At 63.5% G+C, this 13,081-nt stretch overlaps 1 protein-coding gene across 3 annotated transcripts in view; it reads right to left on the bottom strand.

The window, feature by feature from the left end:
• The window catches only part of CAMSAP3 (calmodulin regulated spectrin associated protein family member 3), a 34,227-nt gene that overhangs the window by 764 nt on the left and 20,382 nt on the right, over window positions 1-13,081 (bottom strand). For 2 of the 3 annotated variants that reach the window (XM_074935101.1, XM_074935102.1), the window contains 12 exons: window positions 10,453-10,591; window positions 9,974-10,113; window positions 9,179-9,272; window positions 8,578-8,629; window positions 7,217-7,293; window positions 6,465-6,540; window positions 4,179-6,024; window positions 2,786-2,922; window positions 2,323-2,549; window positions 2,005-2,101; window positions 1,501-1,619; window positions 48-166 (listed from right to left, as the gene is read on the bottom strand). In XM_074935101.1, coding sequence (XP_074791202.1) covers window positions 48-166; window positions 1,501-1,619; window positions 2,005-2,101; window positions 2,323-2,549; window positions 2,786-2,922; window positions 4,179-6,024; window positions 6,465-6,540; window positions 7,217-7,293; window positions 8,578-8,629; window positions 9,179-9,272; window positions 9,974-10,113; window positions 10,453-10,591 — 3,123 coding nt within the window. Of the gene's footprint in view, window positions 1-47; window positions 167-1,500; window positions 1,620-2,004; window positions 2,102-2,322; window positions 2,550-2,785; window positions 2,923-4,178; window positions 6,025-6,464; window positions 6,541-7,216; window positions 7,294-8,577; window positions 8,630-9,178; window positions 9,273-9,973; window positions 10,114-10,452; window positions 10,592-12,483; window positions 12,532-13,081 lie in introns of all 3 variants that reach the window. The other variant, XM_074935100.1, reaches the window with a different exon arrangement.

The following is a 13,081-nucleotide window of genomic DNA, read 5'->3' as shown; positions in this document are numbered from 1 at the left end:
ATGGGGGAAGTAAGAGCTGCCCACCCCCACCCTCCTTTCCCCCTCACCTCCAGGATCTTGTTCTTGTGGGGCTCGTTGACACGGCCAGCCAGACAGCAGTGTGACAGTGCGTTGTGGATGATGTGCTTGTTGGACTTGGCACTCAGCTCTTTGTACAGTTTGGGCCCTGCCAGGGAGAGTGGGTTAGAGCTAGATCCAGTGATCTAGGAACTGCCCCACCAGGCCCTGCCCGCACCCCCAGGGGACCTCCCACTGGGCCCCAGCCAGCCAATAGACCAGCCCAGGTAGTTCTAATCAATGTCCAGGGGGATGGAGGTGGCAGCTAGAGGGTGCGTGGCGGGGAGAGAGTCTTCAGCTGTGTACTCAGGCCTGGGGAAGGCAGCAAGAGGTGGAGGCAGGTGAGAGCCTGGGTGGGACTCAGCCATTATCACAAAGTGGGAACTTTTTAATGAATCCTCTGTGCCTCAGTTTCCCCTATATTCTGCATGTGGGAGTACTGTTTGCTCTCAGGGCAGGCTAAGAGACAGGTCTAAATGGCATTGAGCCAGCATGGGCCTTTAAACAGGGGTTGGCTTCAGCCAGTCCTTAACCGAAAATGTGAGAAAACAATGGTACAGGACACTGGCACCTTGCCCCAGCACCCACAGGAGAGGGATTTCCCAGCCTTGCCACAGAGCACAGACCCCAGCTCGAAGACGGGGGTGGGGGAGCATTAGCTGCTGGAAGGAGTCGGGGCTCCCACCTGGGATCTAGCCAAGGAGGTCAGACAGAGCCTGAACGTAGGGGCTTGGCCAGGCTCACGGCACCCATCATTGCTCTGGGCTGGCCTAAGGACTTCCCAGGCTGGGGTCCAGGTGGCTAAGAAACCCGACTGTTCTGATAACGCTGGGTGAGTGGCCCCGTCACCTGGGCTGAGGGCATCGGGCCCTGCGGCGTGGACGGGTCTCTATCAGGGTCTGTCTCAGCTGGACAGGAAGCGGGGAGGCTGTGTGGCCTGTCCTGGAGGAAGAGTGAAGCGAAGGGCTTCCTCCCAGAGACTTTCCCAGCTTGGGGCCTGGCACCTGGGTACTCAGGGATGGAAGTAGGGGTGGTGGAGGCAGAGCAGGAGAAGGAAGGGGTCTCACTTGTTTACTTGGGGATGGAGGCTGGGAGGAGGCAGTGGGGTAAAGGGAAGGGGGGGGAAAATGAGGCAATGGGCAGGGATCTTACCCACATACTCTGGATGGAGACAGGGTGGTAGGGGAAGGCAGGGCAGGAGGGGATCTGGAGGAGCAGTAGAGGTGTGGGGAGGCAGGGAGGGGGGGGGTCTCTCTTCCATGTGCTCTGGGCTGGAGGAAGGGCGGCAGGGGTGACTCACCTGTGTACTCTGGGCCCGAGTAGGGGCAGTGTGGGGGGGGGGGGGTCTCATTCATGTACTCAGGCACAGAGGTGGGGGTCTCACCCATGTACTCTGGGCCAGAGGAGGGGCGGGGCGGGGGGGAAAGGTGGTGTCTGTCTCACCTGTGTACTCTGGCACAGAGGCAGGTGACGAGGCAGTTGATGCGTTCTCCCAGTCCCGCTCACGGCTCTGGCTGCCCAGCAGACGGCTGGGGGACATCAGGCCCGAGGGGGATGCGGCTCTGTGGGGCAGGGGGGCAGTTAGAGACAGGGCAGGAGTTCCAATGCAGGAGCCAGTCAAACCCCCCTCACCCTCCAGCTCCCTGGGAGTCACCACCCCCAAAACCTTCCATCTCCATCACTGCCCCCACAGGAGACTCCACCCCCCACTCTCCCAAGAAGGGAGGAAGGACTCCAGGGATCCCCAGGCCAGCCCCTCAGCCTGGGGTTTCCCCTGCCAATGGGCACTATGCTGCTTTCTCCCCTTGCTCCAGGCCCCTGGGAGGAGCCAGAATGAATGCTGCCCCTGACCCCAGTATCTAAAGTGGCAGAATCCGGGGCGGGGGGAGGCCAGGCAATGGAGAAGCACAGGGGTTACTTGCCCAGCCCGCTCTCCAACGCTCTCACCTGGAGGGTCTCTTGACCATCAGCGAGTTCCCAGGCTCGTTGGCCACAGTGGAGAGGGACAGGGTCGATTGGGAGTACACCTTGCTGAGCCTGGAGCCTGGGGGGTAGAGATCTCTGTCAGAGGGCACCCAAAACATTCCCCAGCCCCCCAAAAAAGCACCACCCCCCCCCAGAGTTAAGTCAGACTTGGCTCCTGGGCCCTCCAGGTCCTGGAGTACGGGGTTCGGCTGTGCGGGACAGCTGGGCAAGGGGTGGCCCCCATGAACCCATCTCCCCCCCACACCCACTGTCCATGAACCACCCTCCCCCCAACCGTACCGAGGAGCCCCTTGACCGGGCTGCGGGCCAGGGCCGAGTCGTCGCAGAATACCGTCTTGGGCCGCCCCTTCTTGAGGGCGCGCACCGTGGTTGGCTTCTGCCGCAGCACCTTGTCCAGGTCCTCCATGAGCTTCAGCTGGTGGCGCCGCAGGTACTCCTGGCGCGTGAAGTCGCCGCGCCGTGGGCTTGCTTCCTCCTCCGGCCGCGGGCGTTCCTCCACCTGCAGCCTGGCACGGGGAGCATGGCCCTTAGGGGCTGGGCTCTGCCCCAGAGCCGCCCAGCCAGCCCTGCGGCAGGGCTCCCTGCACCACCCCATGCTGCTCAGACCAGCCCCCCACCCCTGGGTACCTGCAGACCTGGGCTCCACCCTGATGCTGCCCAGTCATGCCCTCCTCCTAAGCACCACCCTGGCACCAGCCTCCACCCCCCTGGGTGCCACCCAACATGGGCCCCTACCCCCCACCTGGCTGCCTCCTCCTTCTGCTCCTTCTCAGCCTCCAGCCACTGCTTCCGCTGCCGCGCCTCCTCGTTGCGGCGCGCCTGGCGCTCCAGCAGGCTGGCCCGCTTCTGGGCCATCTCGTCCTCCGGCTTCTCATCGTCCTGGGCAGGGACGGAGCTAGTGAGCGGGAGGGCCAGGGTCCGCCGGCAGCAGCGACAGGCGGCATGTGGGCACACAGCAGGCCCCAGGCACACGGAGCACTGCCACAGCTCCAGCAAGGGCAGGGCACATCCCCATGAAGCCAGAACAAGCCTTAGTGCATCCTGGGTATCCCAGCACCCCCCAGCCCCACTGGCCTCAGCATAAGCCACAGGGGCCCCAGAAAGCCATGCAGCTGAGGGCAGGGCCCAGCTATCCCAGCCCACAGCCAAGCTGGGCCACTAACCTGCTGCTTCAGAGGGAGGGGCAGGAAGCCACCCTGCTCAGGGGCAAATACTGACCATACAGGCCTGTAACAGCAGTGGTGTTGCCCAGACCAATATCTAATCCTCAGAGCCAGCTAAGCTCCTGCCCTGGGCACTATCCTGAGGCAAGGAGTTCCCCAGGGGAACGAGTCATTTCCTAGGCAGTCCTACAGCTATGGCTTGTGAGACCCGGATGGCAGCGTGAGACCCAGGTCCCCTTGCTGCTCTCAGGTCAGTTAACCCCCTGCAGCGTCCCCCATGCAGCCCCAGCATGTGGGAGTTAAGCAAAAAAAAAAAAAAAAAAACGACAATAGCTAGACCCAGAGCCACAAAGATTCTGAGGTGCCCAACTCCCATGGACCCTACACCCCCATCCCTCCATGTCATGTGTTCTAGGCAATAGACTCATTGTGGCAGACTCCAAAGGGTTAACTGTACAGCTAAGCCAACATCCCATAGCACTGCCCCCATATGGCCCACTGGGGCAGGGGCGACCCACAGCCACACCCTGCCAAGACACTGGTCGATGCCATGGCACCAGACGGGCAGGACTGCATCCCAGCCAGCCCCCTGCTGCAGACCCTGGGGGAGGAGCCTGCTCAGAGAGGGCACCTGGGGGACGCAGGGACGCAAAAACAGCAGCCCTAGGATTTCCCTACAGGAAGAAGTTGGCTGTGACCCAAGGGAGCCTGGGAGGGAGGGAACCCCACAGAACCCAGCACTGGGAAACTGGCTGGTTCAGGCGACAGCACCCCTAGAGGGGAAAGGCCCCGTGTCCCATTCCCTGCGCCCCCCCTCCCCAGAGCAGAACACTCCCAATCCAGGGGCTCCTGTGACAGGATGGCAGGTTGTGGTCGAGACAGGCTCTGGCAGGCAGTACAGCGATGGGCCGTGGGAGGGGTACCCTGGGGCAGTGGGGTGCATGGCTCTGTCCTATGTGGCCTGGCTCTCACCTTGAAGAAGAAGCCCAGGCCAGCCCGTGGCTCCGTGTCCAGCACCTCGGTCAGCGACTCCTCCAGCGAGTCATCCCTGTCGCCCTCCTCAGCCTGGAGGCTGGACAGCGGGATCTCAATGAGGCTGCTCCGCCGCTCACCCGGTGAGGACACATCACTGGTGCCGTCCCCGGACACCCGGGCACTGCCCACCCCGCTCTGTGGCACCACGGAGGCCACTGGGCGCAGGTTGCCCTGGGTCTCCAGCTCAGGGGACTCAAGCAGCTGCTCCGGCCCAGGTGTCTCCTCCGAGAAGTAGATGGAGGAACGGGTCTGCACGGGCACCTGGCTGGGCGAGAACTTGCGCAGATGGGGCAGGGTGTCCACATTGTGGGGGGGCGTCAGCACCCGTGTCAGTGGGGGCAGCTTCAGCTCCACGGGCCGGGCATGCTTGGGACTCTTGGGGGGCGTGGGGGCAGCCTTCTTGGGGGCTGGCTGGGGTGAGCAGGGCGCAGCAGGGACGGGGGGCTTACGGGAGGGCGAGGGCGAGGAGGACGAGAGCTCCACGGAGCGGGGTGGCACGAATTCCCGGCTGGCCCGCGGGGCGGGGCCCTTGGGGGCTGGGATGACCCAGGCCTGGCTGGGCTTCTTCTCCTGGAGCAGGCGCTGCTGCTGCTGGCTCAGGCGCTGCATGTCCAGCTGCAGGGAGCTCAGCGCCGTGTTCAGCTTGGCCACGGCCCGGTTATAATCGCCCAGGTTCTCGTCCAGGGGGGCCCCCTTGATCTCTGGCGAGAACGTCACCTGCTTCTCCAGGTGGCCCTGGCCTGGGCCCTCCTCCTCGGCCTGCGCCTGCGGGCCGCCCCCCGCGTCCTCTGCCTCCAGCCGGGCCAGCCGCTCCTCCAGCGACAGCTTGGCCTCCCCCTCCTCCTCCTCCTCCTCTCCCCCCCCATCCCTGCGCTTGAGCTGCAGGAAGGCGCTCTTGCCCAGGCGCTGGCGGTGCTTGGCAAATATGGCCTCGATGCGCTTCTTCTGCGCCTCAATGGCACGCCGCTTCTCCTCCAGCCGAGCGCCCAACTGGTTCATCTCCGAGCTCAGGGCAGGGCTGCGGCCAGGGCTGTCCTCGGGGGGCACAGCACCCGCCTCCGAGCTCTCACCAGTGCTCTTCTGCAAGGCCTTGCCCTCGGGGGCTGTCAGCTTCTTCTTGCGCTCGGCGAAGCTGGTCATGCGCACGCCGGCGCCCGAGGAGCCTGCGCTGTCGGGCTGGGAGCTCAGTGAGCTCAGGCCCGAGGAGGTGTCGTCCTTGGTGCCAGGCGGGTGGGCGGGGTCCTCGGCATCCGAGTCCAGGCTGCCGTCTCCAGGTGGGGTGGGGCCCTCAGCACGCCCATTGGGAGGCCCGCTGTGGAAGCGGTAGACAGCCAGTGGTGGCGTGGGCTCCGGTGCCCGGGGGGGCTTGGGGGGCTCTGGTGAATGCAGGTAGAAGCCGTCGGCCGCCCCCTCAGGGTGCAGGCGCTCACTGCTGTGGATGATCTGCAGGGCCTCCTCAATGGTGGGCAGGTCAGGGTACCCATCTGCCAGCCCGTTCTCCACTGGGGGGCCCTCGCGCTCCGCAACCCCCTTGGCAGACAGCGCCACCTTATGCACCGTCCGGTGCGGCGCCACCAGCCCGTTGGGGGCCTCGTCCTTGGCCAGCCTCTGGGCGGCGTCCTCAGGGGGCGGGCCAGAGGAGCTGGCCAGGCAGGTGGGCACAGGTGCCAGGCTGTCTGAGCTGATGGAGCGCAGCATGCCCACGGGGTTCCCCATCACTATGTCCACGTCGCTGTCCAGCCCAAAGGGGATGCTGAACGACACGGCCTGTGACAGTGGGTGGCTGCGGGGAAAGGAGGGGTGAGGCGCTGGGCAGGGACAGGCCCTGCCCCACCATGCCCACCTCGGGGGGGAACAGGCCCCGCCCCCTGCACAGAGCACAGATGGCTGCGAGGACAGCAGGGGGCCAGAGTCTGGCTGTGCAGAAACAAGCCATGCCCGCAGAACAGGACAGTCCCCCCCCCAGCCCACATGTGCCAGCCCTGGCCCCTGCACAGACCTGGGGGTGAGAAGGCCCCGCCTCCCATATCCCCATCCCCACTCCAACCCCTTGCATAGAAAGCAGGGGGGAGGGAGGCTGTTAGGAGAGGGTTAGGGCCCAACAACCAAATCACCATACTCAGTGGGCACAGGCCCTTCCCCGCAGAGATCCCAAGGAACCATGGCCCAGCCCCCACACCTGCAATGCTCCCCACCCACTCGCACTGCCCCCTCCTGCCTCACCTCAGCTGTTTCTTGCTCCAGGATTTGCCAAATCCGCCCTCCACATGGGACATTGAGGTAGAGTGGTGCATGGAACCTGGGGCACAGTGATACGGTCACACAGAACCCCCCCAGACAGCCTGGAGCCCCCCCAAGCCCCTGGGACCTCACACCAGCCTCCTGCTGTGACAGCCCAGAGCACCCCAACCCTCAGGACCCTGCCCTCTCAGATGTCCCATAGCTCGTGACCCAAAACCATTTAGGGACCTCACAGAACAGCTCAGTTCCACCCCAACATTCTGGGACCCCACCCTGCCAGCCCTCCAGGATGGCTCAGATCCAGCCCCCACCCCAGGCAGCCCAGAACCATCCACCCCCACCCCCCGAGGAACCCCACAGCTCCACCCTGTGCCCCCCTCCCAGAGGGAGCCAGAGCTTTCCCCAGCCCCCTCCAGGATGGTTTGGGGCAGGGACTGGGTCTATTACGATGCCCCTCTCTATACCCTTGTGTCCAGGGGCAGTGCAGGGCCCTGAATGCCAACTCAAGGGGTTCAGGTCCAGATGAAGCTGGGTGGGCCTGGAGGTCTGTCCCTCCCCCCCCCCCCCCACACACACACACACACCCCTCCCTAGCTGGGGGCCTTCGCAGACAGCAGGCATCGTTCAGGAGAGTGCCCCAGGCTGAGGTCAGACCAGGCCTGAATCCCACACAGCCCCAGCAATAGCTGGAGCCTTCCCTGACCCCATCCCCCATAGAGGGCAGGGCATCTCACCTAGCGAGCCTCTGAGCGGTGACTGCGGCTGCCCGCCTGGCAGGAGTGGGTGTAGGAAGCTGAACACCGGGGAACCACTGTGAGAGAGACCGCACACGAGATCACATATGCCCCTCATTTCCTCCCACACCTGAGCCCACAGGTGCCAGCTCAGCATCACCTGGCCCCAGAGGAGATGGCTGAGCAGCAACCCACAGGCACCCTGTGCCAGCCCACCAGTGGGCTCCCGGCTTTGGGTATGGGGCACATGGTGTGTCACACTGAGGTGTCCACCAGGGGGCGCTCTGCCTGGGTCAAAGACTGGTAGGGGCAGTGATCTGGGGCAGAAGCCAGTCAGGCTCAGATTGAATTTTACAAAATTAATTTCATTCAAGTTCTGCCCTGGCAGGAGTTCAGGAACTGAAGCTCCAGTCAGCTGTGATTCATGAGTCAGGACTCCTGGGTCCTATCCCCAGCTTCTGGAATGGAGTGGGGGCTAGTAGTTAGAGTAGGAGCAGGGAGCCAGGACCCCTGGGTTCAATCCCCAGCTCTGGGAGGGCTCTGCCAGGGACCCCCACAGCTGTTTTGGGCCAATATCCTGCTCTGCAGAGACACAGGTTGGGTGGGGGGGGGGGACCCATTTAATTTAAAAAAAAAAATCCAATTGTTGGGGGTGAGGGGTGTTGGTTTTTCTTTTGGGGGAGGGGCAGCCCAGTCTCACATCCCCACTGAATGTTTCTCTTCCTGGGCGGAGGAGGAAATTGCCCCCTTATCACTCTCCTCCCCAATCACGATACACTTGCTGCCCCCGGAGGGGGGACAAACCAGTGGCTGCAGGGGTCCACCTGGTAAGTCAGAGCTGATCCCACCCAGGTGCTATTTAAGCTGGCAGGCGAGTCAGGGCATCCGCACGAGCCCAGCCAGGGCCTGGAAACTGGCATCCCAGCAGGTAGGTGCTGCAGAGACTCCAGCCCCCCAGCACAGCCCAGAGGAACCTCCCCCGCACCAAGGGGAGGAAGAGGGGTCAGGCTCCACAATACCTCTGCTGACCCAGCTGCGGGCCCCCAAGGGACCATGAAGGGGAGGCTGGTCCAAGACCCACCAGCTTTATGGAAGAGTCATCAAGAGCTCAGTGGGAGGGAATGACCCAGTGCTACCAGTCTGGTCAGACAGGAGTGACCTGGCGAGAGCACCCTCTAGTGCCACACTGGGGCCAGCACTGACTGGCAGGTGAGAGCGCCCCCTGCAGAGCCCCTGCAGCATAGCACCCCCCAGCCCCACACTGGGGCGATGGGGCCAGCACAGAGCAGACCTGGCCCCTCACTCACCAGCTCCTAGGGTACCCCAGCAGCCAGGCCAGGCCGCAGGGGTGCAAGACTCACCTGTTGCTGTTCCCACTGCTGGGCGTCAGGGAGTCGCTCATCGCAGGCGGATCTGGAAGGCAGGCACGGAGCGTGAGCGTCTGCCCCCAGCCACTCCTCAGGGACGGGCATAGGCGGCGTCCGCCCTGGCTATGCTGCCAGCCCCCCAGCCCCGACCTGAACGGCAGCCAAGGTCCTTCAAAGGGCTTTGCCGACACAAGGGCCTTTGTTCTGGGTCTGGGCTGAGCCAGCTCCCAGCATGCTCCACTCCCACTCCTCCCCCACCCCAACCTTGGCCAGGGAGCAGCAGCTACAGCCGGGGCAAGGCAGCTGGAAGGGGAAGTCCCCCATGGCTGGGGAATGCAATGAACCCCCACACACACACGTCCCAGAAGCAGTCAGTCAGCATGACTTCCTGTGCTGGACCCCAGGCAGGAGATTATCTGCCCCTTTCAAACAGGGCACTCCAGCCTCCCCTGCACCCAACTGTGACCAGGGGGCGGGGGAGAGAGGGTGTCTAGTGCCAGCCAGAGGGGAGGGATTAGAGGCAGCTTTGCCCCAGGGTAATGGCTGGGGGAGAAGAGAACCCATCCCTCCCAGACTTAGGTCAGCCCCTTGGTACCTTTGAGTCCCCCCAGCTCCTTGGGGCGCACAAAGTCCGGCTTGAGCACCTCGAAGCACAGGAAGAGCTCAGCCAGGAACACCCCAATGTTGATCTGCAGGGGTGCAGAACAGCTGCTCACATGCTCCGAAGGGGCCAAAGCAATGAGACCCTCCCACCCCAAGGCACCCCCTAGCCAGGAGAGAGAGGATGGACTCCGCATACCCCTCCCAGGGTGTGTGCAGACCACCAGGAGGAGCAGGGTGCCCCCCTCCCAGATCAAGGGACTCCAGGGCACACGGTCCCCCTGGCTGGGGGCACCAGTCCTGTGCGCAGCCCAGAGACGGCCCTTTGTGCCAGGCTTCACAGCACCAATTAGAGCAGCTGGAGGTGACGGCCAAGGCCTCATTAGGACCAAGCCGGGCTGTTCCGCCAGGCTGGCTAATCTGCACCCTTCCGCCCCAGTGGAGAGCAAGGGGCGCAGGCTGATGGGGCTGCAGTCAGAACGAGATGGGCAGAGTCCCCCACCCCCAGGACTCCGGAGCCAAGAGCTTTATGGTTATGTTTTACCTGGCCCCAAAGTTTGCACCAGGACAGGAGGGGTGTCCTCCCAGGGTGAGTGTGAGCCAGGCACCCCACTGCACGCAAGCACCCATGGCTCCCCTCAACAAGTTCCCCCACCCCAATGGCATGACCCCCCCACCCCAGGCATGATGAACCTTTCCCACCACACCACCACCCAGGCAAGTCTCCCTTGCACAGGGCATTGCCCACATGCTGGGGACACCTTGGCTCAGGCCCCCCCACCCCACTCACCCTCAGCACTGGGGGCACATAGAGCAGGTCCTCCAATGCCAGGGGGCAGCAGCTGCCCAGGTACTTGGTGCAGAATTCCTGGATGAGCTGCAGGTTGTAGAGGCTGTCGGCCACTGACATGGTCTCCTTCAAGCACACGTCTGCAGGGAGGGGGGCATGAGTGCTGCCCCGGGGACTGCCCCCCCAGCGAGGCTCCTCACCCCTGCCCCTCCCCAGAGACCGCCTCCCGACCTATCTCCTACCTCTCCGAGGGACTGCACCTCCCCAAGCCTACCCCTCCCCAGCCAGGCGCCCCACCCCTGCCCCAGGGTCCACCCCCCACCAGACGTACCCCTCCCCAGCCAGACTCCCCACCCTGCCCCTCCTGGCCCCAGGGACTGCCCCCCCAGCACAGCCCCCAGGCTGCCAACCCATCACTGCCTGGCACCCCATCACTACCTGGCACCCCATCCTTCGTCCAGCCCCGCATTTGAACTCACCCTCCAGACGCACCACATCAGGGCAGTAATAGTGGATGGTGGCGGCGATGGCACCCCCATTGGCCAAGTCCTTCATGCCCATGACAGGTGTGAAGCAGGGCGTCTGTTTGGGCAGCACCTTGTCCTTCCGGTACCGGATCTGCCCAGAGCAGAGAGAGGGGGGTGAACAGCTTTGGGGGAGGGGGGGAATTAAAAGACAGTGGCATTTCAGGCCCCTCTGCTCTACCCGCCACCCTCACAGGTCAGGGGACCTCACTGCCTAGTAACCCTACCCCCTCCCATCACTCCAGCTGTCCCCAGCATGCTGGCTACAGACTCCCTATTCTCCCAGCCCCCGCTCCCCATGGGGGTCTCTATGGCTCAGCAGACCACTAATGCCCCCATTCACACCCAGCCTTGGGTTCCCCCTTCCAGGGATCTTCTTCCCCATGCCCCCAGCACCCCACTGAGAAAGGTCCACTCATCCCAACACTGCCCCCCCTCCAATATGGGGCATCAGGAACAGGCTTCATGCTGGGAGGGACCGGGCTCCCTCAGGGCAGGGGGGCTGTGGCTGGGATCCCATGGGGCAGAGCAGCCAGGATGAGCTGTGACCTGGGAATGCCACCCCCGCACATACAGGACAGAGCACCCCCTGCCCACCATGGGGAGGAAGGAGTTTGGGGGCAGCTCAAAGTAATAGCCCTGCCCCTCAGTCTAGGGCTGCCCTACTACCCCACAGGCCTGGCACGGAGGGAGGAAAACAGGAAAGACTAACTGAGGGCCCCCGCTCTGGGCCAGGCCCCCCTGCACCGAGAGGCCCCAGCTGGGTGAACAGCATACCCCTTCCCATCTTGCCCTGAGGTCACGGCAACACTTGCCACTCGAGCACAGGAGACGAGACAACAGCCAGCAGCCTGGCGCAGGGACGGGCACACACGAGCGTGCAACCACAGCAGGGGAGGGGCACATCCAACAGAGACAGACGGCCAGCGGGCCAGACAGACAGCCTCGGGAAGGCATGAAAAAGGAGGGGGGGAGGGGGGAGTTGTGGGATGCCCTGTTATTCCTGCTGCAATGAGCCCCTGGCAGGGACTGGGGAGGGAGAGTCCCCCCACCCCCAACAACATTGCATGGGGAATCCCTGCCCCCAGCAACACACCAGGGCCCAGATGCTGCAGGACCCCAACAGAGGCGGGGGTCAGGCGACCCTATCGGAATGCAGGTGCTGTCTGGTCCAGGAGCCACCAGCTGCTCCATTACAGCCCAGTGGCCCCACGGGCCTGTGAACCAGACTCCCCCACCTGCCTGACATAGGCTGGGGGTGCAATCCATCCTGTGCTGCTCCCTTGCAATGGCACACCCGTTGGTGGAAAGCAGAGTCCATGGGGCTCACAGTTCCCTAGCAGAGGTGGCGATGGACACTCCAGTCAGACGCAGGGCTGCCTGTCCACAGCTTCAGGCAGCTCCTCCGGGGCTGTCCAACACCTGGGCCACCCCATATCTAACCCAAGGGGGGTGGGGGCACAGTGGTGTGTACGCCAGCACAGGGAATCAAAACCTGGGACCTTCAGAACTAGGAGGGACCCCCCCATGGCGAGATGCATGCTCTTGGCCACTGGGTGGGCTGCAGCCACTAGATAGCACCATGACGCCTGTCCAAAAACCCCTATCGCTCCCCAGGGGCAGCCTTTGGGGGGCAAAGCTGCCTTAGCATAGACCTGTTACATGTGACTATTGTATCCTGCAAAGTTGGCGGGGAGTGACCTGGCGGAGCACAGACTTATGAAAAGTTGGTGGGGGCAAACCAAGGTCTGGGGGAGCTGCCCCCATTGCCCTATAGCAAGTGATGCCCCTGTCACTCATGCCAACTCATCAGGCCCGGAGGCCACTGCACTTCCAAACCTGCCAGCATGGGCAAAGATGGGCTGGGGGCAGAGGCATTGCAGGAGGAATAACCAGCCCCCTGGGCAGGGGATGAAACAGAACAAAACTAAGCTCCGTGGGTGTGGCGGGCACAGCGGCGGGCACAGGCACTGAGTGATACGTTACCACAGGAGGTTTACTCCCCGACTCCTTCAAACAAAAAGCGATGGCATGCTGGATGCAACAGCAAAGGAAAGAGAAAGCCTTGTCAATGCGGGGGCCCAGCGGCTGCCAGAGAGAGCGCCACAGGGAGGGAGCTGCTGCCTGGCCAGGCCTGTGGGGGGCGCCACTCTATAGCCCTACCCTCTGGGTCACCACCCCAGGGTGGCCCTTTCCTAACATGCAGCTGGGGTCCCTGCACAGATGCCTCCCTATAGCCCAACTAGACTGTGGGGCACCCCTCAAACCCAGTTCTAACCTAACCCTGGGGGGTGGGCACCCTCCTGCTCGTAGCCAGGACCCCAGAGCGCTGGGGGCCCTAACCCCTAGAGGGGGATAAGAGCAAGAAAAGAGAAGGGGGGGATGTCATGTGACCAGCATGCTGCTTTTGATTGGCTGTCTGACTCCCCCACTCCTGGGTCTCTTAGCCCATTACCGAACCCAACTCTCCCCAGTGAAGCCATAGGGTACATTTTGGGGTCACAGGCTGGACAGTCCTATATACCCTTACCTGACCCTCCCCACCTATGGATCCTGAACCTGGCAAGAACCAGGCAATGCTCCT

Source organism: Natator depressus, chromosome 20 (genome assembly GCF_965152275.1).
Source record: "Natator depressus isolate rNatDep1 chromosome 20, rNatDep2.hap1, whole genome shotgun sequence".
In the NCBI taxonomy this organism is placed as follows: Eukaryota; Metazoa; Chordata; order Testudines; family Cheloniidae; genus Natator; species Natator depressus.
Note: the sequence above shows the minus strand (reverse complement) of the source record. Positions and strands in the feature narration are given on the sequence as shown.